This window comes from Opisthocomus hoazin, chromosome 12 (assembly GCF_030867145.1).
Source record: "Opisthocomus hoazin isolate bOpiHoa1 chromosome 12, bOpiHoa1.hap1, whole genome shotgun sequence".
Taxonomy (NCBI): domain Eukaryota; kingdom Metazoa; phylum Chordata; class Aves; order Opisthocomiformes; family Opisthocomidae; genus Opisthocomus; species Opisthocomus hoazin.
The window spans coordinates 3,046,992-3,060,508 of record NC_134425.1 but is presented as its reverse complement, the minus strand read 5'-3'; the positions used below and the strand labels follow the sequence as shown (position 1 = coordinate 3,060,508).

General features: G+C 42.0%; 1 protein-coding gene across 3 annotated transcripts in view; it reads right to left on the bottom strand.

Moving 5' to 3' along the window:
- Positions 1-13,517, bottom strand: part of NFAT5 (nuclear factor of activated T cells 5) — a 71,891-nt gene that overhangs the window by 18,500 nt on the left and 39,874 nt on the right. For all 3 annotated transcript variants that reach the window (XM_075433320.1, XM_075433321.1, XM_075433322.1), the window contains exons 4-6: positions 11,008-11,200; positions 6,205-6,395; positions 3,719-3,891 (exon numbers count right to left, since the gene is read on the bottom strand). In XM_075433320.1, coding sequence (XP_075289435.1) covers positions 3,719-3,891; positions 6,205-6,395; positions 11,008-11,200 — 557 coding nt within the window. The remainder of the gene's footprint in view (positions 1-3,718; positions 3,892-6,204; positions 6,396-11,007; positions 11,201-13,517) is intronic.

The following is a 13,517-nucleotide window of genomic DNA, read 5'->3' as shown; positions in this document are numbered from 1 at the left end:
AAAGGAAAGAACAAAATAATTCCTGAACTTCTTCCTTTACTATATCATTCATAATAAAACTTTTCAGAAAATAACAGTTTCTGTTATTTCCTCACTAAATGTAATGACCTCATCAAAATCACACTTAGGTAAATGATCCACTAATCATCCTTTCCCTTTTCTCCTGCATTCATTACATCTTCAAAACAAAAATTTCAGTGTTTGAGCTAAATCTCAAGAAGCGTTCAGGAGAGAAGAAAATCTGATTCTGTGATTTCTTGGCATAGAGAGGAACAAACAAATGCATCAGCCCTTAGATACAGCTGAAGCACACCTTCAAATTTATCCTTAAGCTCATAAAAACATTTTCAATGAAGCTTCTCTCATTCTGCTATGCAAAAGAGTAGAAGGAGTAATTCTCATATTAGCTGGGTTTTTTCAGATTTTTCTTTTTTACGATGTAGCTGTCTGGCTGGTGCAAGAACTAACCCAGGGCTTTGAGCAGCCTGGTCTGGTGGAAGGTGTCCCTGCCCGTGGCAGGAAGGTTGGAACAAGGTGATCTGTAAGGTCCCTTCCAACCCAAATCATTCTTTGATTCTATGACTTTCCAGACCTATATACTTCAGCTAATACAAATCCTTCCAAGAGTCGCATCTCTGTAGCTGGGGATTATAGCAATTTATAGCTTATAAACCAGCAAAGAGAACGTGGCTGACGGATACACATCCCTGGAAACCTCTGCCTCTCAGCCAGTGATTCAGACGATGATTTATATAACACATAGTACAAACTGTCTTTGCTGCAAACTATTTCAGTGCTTCCTGAAGCATAAATCAGGTAAGACCATGTGAGTTAAATGAAAATGAGCAAAGATAATTTAAATACAGACACACATTGTAAAAATACGTATTGCGAGTTTGTCACATTTAATATGTTATAAAATAGTTCCAGTTTCTAATAAAGGTTTCCCAACCATTTTTTTCATTCACCAGAAAATGCTAGTGGCAAAAGCCTGTACTTGCGCTTTACGTTTATGTGGCCCACTCCTAGTGTTTAGTAACATTATTCTCTGGGCTTACTACACATACATACTGTAACACTCCCAATTATTTAATGACCTTTCAGAAAGGATTTTTCTACAACTGTTGCAGCAGGTTCCTAGGCAACCATTACGCAACTACTAAATATGCTCAAGGCACATGAACTTCTGAAAAGAGTAACTGGATTTAGGTTTGCTAACCAGTTAACAAAGCCTATTTAAAACACAGACCTTAAATGAAGGGCCTGTATCTACTTAATGTCTTTCCTATGGTTTCAGGAACGTTACTGCAACTTTGGCAGCAACATTAGTTATAAAACACAACATAAACAGACTCTGATAAGTGAAAATGTAAACCTTATTATGAGAAGATACTGTACACCTCTGTAATAAGACATATGTAGCAAACAAAACAGATGCAATGTGCTTGAGGAGATGATTTATATAAACAAATAACTTAATTTTTTAATATAAACAAATAACTTAATAAACAACAAAACTTTATGCCATATTGATCAGCCAGTATGCAGGTACCAGCACTATTTGGTTGGCTAAGGTCTACTGCCTACTCGTAACTTCGGAGTAAGTTAAGACGGCAGAGGCACAGAATCCTGGAAAGAGCCTCAGGGCTTCCCCTCTCAACCTTTACATCATGATCAGTTTTACCGACATCATTCCTCAAAGACACGATTCTAACCAGAGCATTTTGTTTCTTTGTTTTAGACTTCCAGCAATGGAGATGCTGTAAAACTGCTGGACAATCTCTTAGCTACTTACACAGTCAGGAAGATTTTCTTATCAACTGACCAAAACCCAGTTTACTAAAAACTAAACCAATTTGCTTTCTACTATATTCTTTTAGAACATTTTTTTTATGGAAGGATAACCTTTACTTCCTTCTTCCTTTTCTTCTAATGTCCCTTAGCATGTCATCCCTCTCCTATCTTCTCTGCTATTTATTCACTGCCTGTATCTCAAGATACAGCTACTAATGTTAAGGGTATAAATGGAGGCATTCAACAAACTGAGAATGAGGACTACAAGGGACCCTCATAAACCAACACTGGAATGGCCTTACCAAGAAGCTAAGCAGGAAGTGCACCAAATACAGCTTTTTTAGCTAAAAAGCCTATTTTAAAATTGGTCTCAAACATCTCAGACTCTCCGCTTCCACTTACAATAGCAAGTTTTGGATTGTTATGAAAACCCAGATGATTCCCATTCCTATTTCTGCTATGATTTAAATAATGTTATCTTTAACCAGTCAGTTAATGATACAAACAAAACATATACAGAAATAGCTTAGTTATATCCTTATATCTGAAAATCAGTATCAGATACTACAATGCTGTACTGACTGGAATGGAGCTACAGACACAACTGTATTTCTAGCAAATGTACTTACGTATTTTAACATACATGCATGAATCTGAGAACTCCACCAGTTTAAAAACCACTAGAAATAGAAAGATGTAGCAAAAAGTGGCAGGAGGAGGAAAAAAGAGGGATAGGAACACCCCAAGCTGACCTTTCCAGAAGAGCACCCCAAATGTTAAACTACTGCCTAAAGCACAGGACATTGCTGAAGACAGGAGAGTCCTCCCCTGCAGCAGCAGCGACACGCCTTTGGTCCTCAGCCTTTTCAGGGTTTCTACAGGGTCCCTGCTCTCCCCAAGCCTTGTGCAGGGATTCTCAGTGAGAGCAGAATACTGGAAGGAGAGATGGGCTACATGGCACATCTGCCGAATCGCCTGTTGCCTCCAGCACTGCAATCACATGGTGGTAACTGATGTGGAAGCTCACATGTTTTTAATTATCTCCTCTTCCATTCTGTTCTTTCGCTGGCAAGACAGCTGCGATTTCTGAAGAGCTGAATAGAGCCCTGACACAACAGGTACTGACAGTGTTTAGAAAAAAAAGAAAAAAGCAAACCAAAAAACTTCTTTTTGTGCAATGGAAAGAGCACAACACAAGCACCCAGGAGCTTGCCTCCTAATAGTCTGCTCCATGCACGGAGAAAAAAGCTTTCCTATAATCTTCTTCGTCAAGAAGTACCAATAACCCCATCAACAGCTGTATCAAACACATTTCCCTCTCTCTTCTCTCTGACAGGTGGGCAGAATTCTCTGTAACTGGAAGTCTCTACAGACTACGTACGCACAGGCAGCCCCTGATGTACTGCAGCCTCCTCTGATCTCATCTGTCCTGTTGTTCAGTACAACCTAACCAGTCAGTGCAGCCATCTGTGCTAAACAGGGCATTTTAATAAATAGCTATAAAAAATTTAATTCTTGCACTCAACCAGAACAGATTCAGTCTCTGGCCCAACTGCAAAGAGCCATGCTCACTAAATTATTAGAAGTCCTTTCTATCACTGACAGATGAACGTGACAATACAGAAGGAATTGAAACCTGTATCAAAAAAAAGTCATACAGTAAGTTCAAAGCAATCATGACAAAAATCCTGACGTTTTAAAAGGCAAAAATCAATTTAATAAAAGTTACAACTACTTTTAAATACTGGTCAGTCATTTAACTAACATGCCACCCAAATAAAAATCAAGCCATGTGATCTTAGCCATAGCAATTCTGAAATAATCACAGATTAGCACTGGGGTTCTTATTTTCCCCAAGGCATTTTATGGAAATCACACTAAAATCCAGAGTCCTCCAATACCAATTTTTTATTTTGATACTTACTGCACAAAATTGGGGAAGAAGGTGTCTGAAGAGTCAAAGTTGAACCATCTTTGCGAGTGATGTTAACACGAAATACCAGCCTAGCACGTGTGCTTTTTTTCTTGGAACCAGCAATCCCTATCCTAGCTTCAACATCAGCATTTCTCAGCTTCAGTATTCCCACGCAATCAACCCTAACAACACAAAACAGTTGAGAGTTTAATAGAGTTTAGTAAGTTCAGCATCTTTAACAATCCTCCAACTAGTTACACAAGCCACGAAGTCAAAATTCTTGAAGTAATTACTGAAATACTATTAATTTTTTTCATTTATTTACATGAAATCTCTGTATGACCTTTCTCATTATATAGCCCAGTTTTCAATTCATCCCTATACAATTTGGATGATGAATCACAGGAGGAAGGAACATGAAAGTAGTATGAATAAAACAGAATATGCAATGTAACAAAGTAATTCTGGTAAGCGTTCAATTTATAATCACAGATCTTCATTCTTCCATTCCTGGGGCTAGATCTGCGTTTGTAAGATTATTACTACAAAATATTCTGCATTCACTTAAAGCAGGAGTAGAAGAAAACTTACTGTAGTCATATTATTTTTTATGCTCAGTGGAACTTGGAAGTGACAGATACATCATACCATAACTGTGGTCCTAGGGGAAATGTATACAGGGCCAGGGTGAGAGAGTGATGCAGTGCTAACTCGCAGTAAGTCATGCTAGATGCAAAATGATTTAAAGCAAAAAAACAAACAAACAAACAAAAAAACCAAACACAGCTTGATGCATTAAGAAGAATATTGTAAATTTACCAGGATCTTAGGCCCTACATCCAAAACGTACAGGGACTATCTGATATCTAATTTGAGTTGAACACATTTTTGTGCTGCATCAGGGCCAACAAGCAACAGCTCAGGAGCCGAGGAGGGGAGAGTGTGATTCAGACGGTGGCACTGGCACTACCATCAATGGAGAGGTGCTACAGCATCACTGAAATACTAGGAAGATTTCGAGGCATCAAGATACCTTTTGAGAAAACAGCCTAGGCAAAACTTTTATTCCCAGATAATTCCAAACTCATCTTTCTAGTATCTCTATGTTTATATACTTTTACATTAACACTTCAGGAGAATTACAGAACCGCTCTGTAAGAGGCAGTTTCAAATGTATCATGGGAATGTATTTTATATCTAAAAAATCAAATTGATTCAGTAAACTCTGTTATCCTGATTAAAAAGCGGACTGAAACCACACAGGCAGAGGAGGTCACTTGCTCAAAAATCTACTGCAGTTAACTACGGCCATCAGACAGAGCACATCCCTCCTCAGCAGCGGCCGTGCACTGCCTACCTGCATCTGTAAACTGCATCTAAAATGCTTCCTATACTTGACCAGACAAGCTCTGTAAAGATAGCAAAGCAGGAGGCTTCCGCGACAAAAGGACTACCTGGTGGAAATGATAGAAATGGAACAAGCAAAGCAAGAGAGGAGAAAAGTCAGAGTTTAGCCCCACTACCCACAACTCCCAGCCTTTTGCACCTAAAGCGGTCAGGAGATGCCAATGTTCTCCTTCCCTCTTCCGATTCTTTTCCTTCCGCTCTACTTTGCTCTAGTGAGGCCTTATCTGGAGTCCTGGGTCCAGTTCTGGGCTCCCCAGTTCAAGAAAGATGAGGTGCTACTGGAGAGTGTCCAGCGGAGGGCTACGAGGATGAGGAGGGGACTGGAGCATCTCTCCTATGAGGAGAGGCTGAGGGAGCTGGGCTTGTTCAGCCTGGAGAAGAGAAGGCTGAGAGGGGACCTTAGAAATGCCTACAAATATCTGCAGGGTGGGGGTCAGGAGGATGGGGCCAGACTCTTTCCAGTGGTGCCCAGCGACAGGACAAGGGGCAACGGGCACAAACTGAAGCAGAGGAAGCTCCAGCTGAACCCGAGGAAGAACTTCTTCCCTCTGAGGGTGACGGAGCCCTGGCCCAGGCTGCCCAGGGAGGCTGTGGAGTCTCCTTCTCTGGAGATACTCAAGGCCTGCCTGGACAAGGTCCTGTGCAGCCTGCTCTGGGTGACCCTGCTTGGGCAGGGGATTGGTCTGGGTGATCCCCAGAGGTCCCTGCCAACCCCCAACATTCTGTGATTAGCAATTCTGTACTTGTTACAAGACAAGAAAACCAGCAGCACCAGTGATCAGTTTATAGTTTACATAATGCATGAATACGCACATTATTGGTCAAACAGAACATGAAACTAATGTAACAAAGATAATTGATAAAGTTTTAGGAAAGACCAGATTAAGCATCAAGTATAATAAACACAAACTGAGAATGCAATTTAAAAGTTTTGCTTATGCATGTAGCTTCACTACGTGCCTGGTGCGTGCCAAGACAGTCCAGACTTCTAACTACCAACCAATCCAATGGAAAAAGGAAAATCAGTTTCTGAAAACAAGCTAATAAATGAATTTTTTTTAAAAAACAATAAAAGAAATGCTACTCACGCAAGTGTCATGTTGTTGCCCGGGTCCAGTCCGACCTCAATAACAGTAGTCCCCTCTATATCCACTTCTTTACAGGGAGTAGTGTTTCTCCCAGTAACTCTGCAGGCCTGGTAGAACCCATGTGGCTTCACTCGCCCAGAGTCGTTGCCCACGAATACCTGCAGCACCACCGGCTCGTTGTGACCTTCCAGCTGAAACACAGCAACACAAATTAAATATTCCAATTGGCCAGCAATGCCTCTTAATTAAAACAGGAAACATTTTATGCAGCTGAACTTGAAGTGAGTCTGCTGCCAGTGTTGCTGGAAACAATCCTAGGGGAAGATGCAACAAAAATTTTTCATCTAATTCATAAACAAAACGCTAATTTTTTTATCTTTTGTCATTTGTTCTTCCATCAAAAGACAAGTCATCTGTTTAATAAACAGGTAAAATTATTTTTTTCCTTATTATTATTAATATTTTATTTTTAAACCAACTTGAATCCTATCTATCTTCATACAGAATTATCCCAAGTCCAACTTTCAGGTCTCTTATGTCCCCTTACTCTCAACCCCAGCCGTGACTTTCTGATCATGAGATTTCTCCATCTCTTTCCAGAATTCTCCTTCCCCACCAGCATCTACCTCCACCGGCCCGCTGAGAAAGAGAACATTTGCTGTGGCTGGTTCCAAAACTGATGAGAATTTATTGGTCAGTATGTGCACGCCGATCAATAAATCGGCATGCTGTGCTTCTAGGACCCCATCTTCATGCCAGCCGCACCTTGCAATCTTTGCAAAAACAGATTAAAATTGTCTAACGCTTGCAGAACAGGACAAGGAGTAAAGCAGAGGGAGGAACGGGATGAATGACTGTATGGTCCAACCATGCAAACCTAGTCTTCCTTCAAACACCAAAATAAAAATTTGAAAATGGCAATTTGACAGCTCCTACATAAAGTTTATGAACAGTGTTAGGATTCACTGAAACAATAAATAAAAGCAGGCCAGACACACATTTCACATAATGATTTAGCAGTCCTCCTGCAATCCGATGTGCAAGCCATAATTATCCCAGAACACGTCAGTGAAAAACGCATTCATTTTTAGAACATCAACATCCAAGCATGAAAGGGTTTGTGTCCTTTAATGCTTTTTTTTATTAGCAGAACCCCACTTTGGTTCTACATACTAAAAATACTCTGATGTAAAAGAAGCCTTGAAGTAAACCTGGACATTGTGTTATAAAATGACCACTCTTATTCTTTTTATGTAATAGAAGAAAAATACTCCAAGTACAAAGAAACACTAGATCGCTGCCAAATTCCCAGGGCAGAGATGGAAATTCTTTGCCACAGCATTCTAGGAGGAGATAAAACAAGTATTTTCAGTGTTTTCATTAAGCCACAATTGTCGATAGAGGATTTCTGGGTGACAATATTATGTTTCGTCCTAGGCCTGGAAGCTCAGTCAATACTTGCAGAAAGAAGCTCAATCTTTATTAGTAAGGAATGCAAATGAGAGCAGAATCCTCCAGAGGATCTCTTAGGGGATTAGGCCCTGACACACTTAGAAAATTTGAAAACAGAAAAGAAAACAAAAAAATCAGCCAATACTGGTAACACCATAGGATGCTCCTCCTGTCCAAAAGCAGCCATCAGCTTACAGCAGGTAGGCGGGTTGTGACCTGTTACGGATGGGCAAAGCTGGAAGATTTCTGCAGGTGGCCAGGTACAGGCTCCCACATCTGAACCACAGGCTGACAGGTACAGTTCATACCAAAGAGCTCAAAGCCAACAGAACACAAGTAAACAAGGAATCACGAAGACACAGAACAAGAGAGCACTCCATTTCACCAGGTGGTCAACGGGAAGCGGAGAATGAAGGGCACTCATATATTCCACCATGGAATCTCTTCTACATGGAAAGCTGAATGGTCTTTGTGTCACGTCACCAAGGTCTCCTTGGCTAGAAACAGCATCACCACAGCTAACCAGCATTGCTTTTCTTCCTTGGTGTTCTTGTTAGAAGACATGAAAGGTGTGCAAGAGCATCTCTCACCATCTGTGTGGTAACTACTCCAGCTTTGCAATACCGTTAGCAAGAAAACATGAAAATCTGCTGCTGGTAGCTGGAATACCTCCGATGACACTTTCCATTCAGGATAATCTTTCTTCTGTCACACAAGTCACTTGACTAAGGTTTGTTTATACAATTTTAGTGTTGCATATTGATTGTAGACTCTCTAGTTCTAAGTCATCCAGTAACACGGTTTTCCTTCAGGGGTGAGAGAACCTGCTTCTCCTCCTCAGTCTGCTCAAGAAGGATGCACCTGAACAGTTGCCCATCATAGATGCTGCCAGAGAAGAGCAAGCACCAGATCTCTATTGAACTAGCAACACTTTTACACTGTTCTTCCCCATCTTTAAAATGCACCCCAAAAAAATAACAATCAAGACAAAAAACCCTCTTGTCCTTTATGTATTTTTTTTTCCCCTAGCTCAGGCTTCCTGAAAATCCACGGAGTCATTCTGTCTGTCCAACCCCGGCACACGTGTATACGCAGGGCATGAACTAGTTTGACTACTGGCAAAGCAAGCTTGAGCCTCCAGGAATTCAGTAACACGAGACTCTTCCAAACAGAATTTTTACTGATGGGTGCTAAAGGGTAACTGGGAAAGGAATTAAATGGAAATTCAGACAAACAAAGGCCCATTAAGAAAATACACATAAATGAGCACTAAATCACCATAGCAACAGGACTATATGAATGGATTCTTTTCTTACGAAACTTTACTGGATTTCTGCATTACTCAGGAGGACCCAGTGAAGCGCTGGAGATGTTTCTGACACTGTTGAACAGGACTTCAAAGAGAAGTATACTTCTATACACTGTCTGCAATAGTCAGCACAAATTTTAAGGGCTGTATCATCAACAAACATTTCTTTGTGGACCTGGTACGTGAGTTTAGATTGAGAACTGCTTTGTTGCTTTCTCAAAGTGGCATAACTAAGAAAAAGCATGAAAGGTAACGTGTTTTATCTTTCTTGTTCGTATGGTAACAAATACAGCTGTCTACTCGCTCGGCCTGCTGGCCACACTCCTCCCAATACAACTGGGATGCCTTTTGCCTTAGTTCCAACAGGTGTGCAATGCTGGCTCGTATTCAGTTCAGTGTCCACTCTCACATTCACACTGTGGTCGCTGCAACTTTTGTGATGATATTTGACATCCATTCTTCTGTTTCTCTCTGTGTAAGTCAAGTAAAGCATTACTCCTGGTAAGCTTCTCTACCACTTGCACCTGGAAACCTTCACAAGGACAGTCCTAAAGTTCTTCAATTGCTTCCACCAGGCTATGTAGCCATCCTTGCAGATGGACACACGGCTGAAATCTTTCACAGTGAGAGAGGTCTGTGAGCAGCAGACTGCTGTTAGTTACCTATAGAAAGCATCACCTGTTATTTTCTCAGTCAGGCAGTCTGTAACAGTTACACAAACCATTACCCCTGAGCTTCCTCCCTCCTCGATCGCAACAGGCCAGTGTCCAGTTTCAGGCTGGAGGCCTGTGCAGTCAAGGAGCTCCTTACAATACATGGCTTCCTCTCTTCGTTCTAAGGAGCTGGTGCACATCCTCGACTGCATTCCAGCCCTGTGTGCTACCCCAAGTCTCTGCAATTCCAGTCAAGTCACAGCCCTGTGACTACACAAGGGAAGAAACAAGACCTGCAAAATCACGCTCTGTGCATTAGTGTGTAGTCAATGAAGGACAGCTGCCGAACGTTCTCCCTTCTGAGCAGGAAATGTGAAAGGCCTCTTTGCAGCCTTCCTCGCATTTCTCCTCCATTTGTAGCTCCTCCTTTCCTTCTGGGCTTTGGTCCCCATCCTGACAAACTTACAGTAAAGCACCCCTCACCAGGTTGGCAAGCCTCATCACAATTATCCCCCTCCAAGTAAGGTGAATTACATCCATTGTCCCCTTCTCCGCTTCAAATGAAGCAAGACGAACAAAGAAGCACTTACTGCACCTGCTGTATCCAGACCCTTCCCCCCTCAATGAGAAGGACTCGGGACAAGTCAGTCCTGCAAGTGATCATCAACAGCACCTACACTTTCAGGCATCGAAGTCTATAAAGGAAACAGGCTGCATTTGTTAAGCATGCATACCACTGCTTCCTCTTTTGTTCCCCTCATTCTCCAGTTCTGCTAATCCACGTGTACTTCACTACTGCTAAACACACTGAGCAGTATGGCCCACAAAGTGTATCTCTGTTCGGTCTTTATGGCTCTGCTTGAAAGACAGACACTAGGTACGTGGATTCAGATATTTCCTACTAAAAAAAACCCCAACAAAACCAAAACAAAATCAAACAAATAAAAAAACCCACCACACACCCCAAAAACACTTTTGTTTTTTTTAAATTAAACCTAGTTTTATGTCCTTACCAATAAGGCATAACAATGACCCACAGTCATCAGCAATCAGTTACAGCATTTCACTGTCCTAGTTTTGCATGCTCCAAGTGTCTATCTATTTACACAGTTCATACAACTGTAGTCTATCAGGACTTGCATCATAGATTATATAGCACTGCCTTGACATAAAGTTTCCTTCCTCCTGTAACTCTGTGATGCAAATAGACTTCTTGTTGCCTGCAAGAAGAGATACAGTACAGTCTCTACAGCAAAGAAACTGCAAAGTCTCCCCCACCTTTCCTCTGAAAATAGAGATTCGAGGGCTATTTGAACTGAGCCAGTTCCCATTCTACTAAACCATCCATTGGCAAGGAATCCCCGCATCACTTAATACTACACAGCCTACCTTTACAGTTGGAAAGCCTTGCTGTGTCCGGTCTTTCACTGAGCCTCGGCTGCCTTCGGTCAGATAACGAGCCCTGTGCTGGGTTTCTGGCTGTACCACTATCTTCAGCTCCTTCCCCTCACTCTTAGTCGGATACTGACCACACAACATTGGGGTCTTCTTCCCTCCAGCTCCCTTCTGGTTCTCTGATGCTCTGGGAAGTCAAAGGACACCATTAAAAAGATGTTAAACTAAATCACAGAACAGCTAAAAAGATAAAGAGTGCATATTAATGGATAGAAGATTTATAGTTGAGAGCAAACTTTGGAATTCTCTTTCTGACAGAGAAGGAAACCTGCAGGATGAAGAACGGTGCTTCCCTGTCTCCTCCATCCAGTGCAAATAGGAACCGCTTTTCAGAGAGTAAACATAAAGGAAGGGAAAAGCAATTAGCATTAAACCATGCTAACAGAAGGCAGCTCACAACCTGCTTTTTCATAGTATATGGTACAGCCTGATATTATCTGAATAAGCTGTTTCGCTTCTGTAATATATACATATGCACACACACACACTGAATGGATTTAAGGTTAAATGACACTTCTTTAAACAGGAAAACAGCCTCATGCCTGTCTCCGCCTGAACTTGCATATCCATGCAAACTCAAATACTAGTTTCTGTCAAAACAGATTGATAAATTTATGTTAAAACTAAATTAGTTATTGCAAAAGGCTCTGACATAATTGCACCAATTTTAAATCTGTAGCATATGCAAAAAGACTCTTTCTTTTCCAGGTGCATACCTTAACATGTACTGTATCTTGTGTTCAGTTCCATAATTAAAACCCGAATGAAGAAGCCCTCCAAAGCATAACATCATGCAATTGATTTTGTATTCACTTTCAAGCATAATGGAAAATAGCTCTTGATCTTATACAGAGCAGGTCTGCATAATGAACCTGAGCTGAAGACCAATGAACTCATTTAACAGTGGCAAATTTAAAGGTGCCATGGCAAATGGTACAGGCAGAAGAAGGGCTCAATGAATTTATACATGTGTAATATTCTTTTTTACTACTGAAAAGTAGTTTCTAACAGCTAATGACTCTGAAGAAAGCAGTTTAAAACAACAGGTGTGAACTGCTTAAAAAACAAATCCTGTTTCAATGTGCAACATATGGAAGTCATTTATCCAAGATTTTTTTCTTCTCAGGGAGAAGGCTGAAAGAAATGCTTTTTCTTCAAATTCGCTTACTGAGAGCTTCGCCACTGTGTGAGTTTTTCACGGACCTGAAGGCTGGGGTAACCCATAGTGCTCTCTTCCCAATTACCAGACTATCTGTACTAGCAAACCTTACCAGCACCTTTCCTAAAACTCCTGCCGTGTGCAACAAGTAGCACGTGGCCACAGAGCACGCAAATACCTCCAAGCCATTCCCCAGCCCCTACACGGCCTGGCCCAGCACTTATCCCTCAGCAGGGCCTTCTCCTGCCCCAGGGAAGGTCGGGCACTTTGCCACCTGCTTCCACCCCATCTCATACCCCTGGAAGTCTGATCTGTCACGCTTTTATTCCTACGAAGCCTTCCAAAACCTTTTCATATGCCTAACAAAGGGTTAGAGTGTACGACGCTGCTGAGCTGTTACGATGCCTGTGCTTTGTACGAATTTCATTCATGTGTTTCTGTCTGTGACAGTTAACCACTTCACCCTGGACGGCCCAGCGAGCCTGCTGCTCACCCAGCCGAGCCCGGGACAGACAGAAGCCCAGCGCACGTCCCTGAGCAGCCCTGTGCTGCCCTGCCCGCTCGTCTTCAACCCGGTAACGGCAGAGAGGCAGGACCGAGCGGGGACAGAAGGCTGCGAGAGTACCATCCTTCTGCCAAGAGTCCCGATTCCTCTGCCACAGTCTAGTCAAACAGGCTGTTTAAAAAAGAAAAAAGCTATGTAAAAATATACCTTCTTTTAGAAGAATAAAAGGGACAGAATTCTTCTTCAATGTAGCATCTACAAAACCTGTGATACACTAAATAAACTGTAATTAATGCCACTAAGTTCTTCACTTCTGTACAAGTTCAGCAAAACTCCTCATCAAATTCAAGCTTGTTAGATAACCACTTTCACTGTTCTCCCCGTCAGGACATTACTCCAGTGGACTAATAATTAAAAGGAATACATTTACGAACTCTCAGTGAATATCTTCTCTTTTTCTCACTCAGAATTTTAAATCACAGAGCTACCATCTCTTAGCTTCCCACAGGGAGCATGAGAAGGAATGCCGGGCAACCTCAGCTACCGCAACCGCCATCGCGTCCTTCCGAAGGCGGTGCCCGAGACCCGTGCCTTCCGCACCTCGCGCAGGCAGGCCGGGCACCGCAGCGTCCCAGGAGAACGCTCCGTGTCTGTACAAACATCACACCAATTGCTCTGCCTGGCCTCGTCACACCTGCAAGTTCACCTCCATAAATTAATATACAAGACTGAGTTGTTCTTGAAATTTGAAGGGAAGTGTTAAGAGCGGCAGCCAGCAAA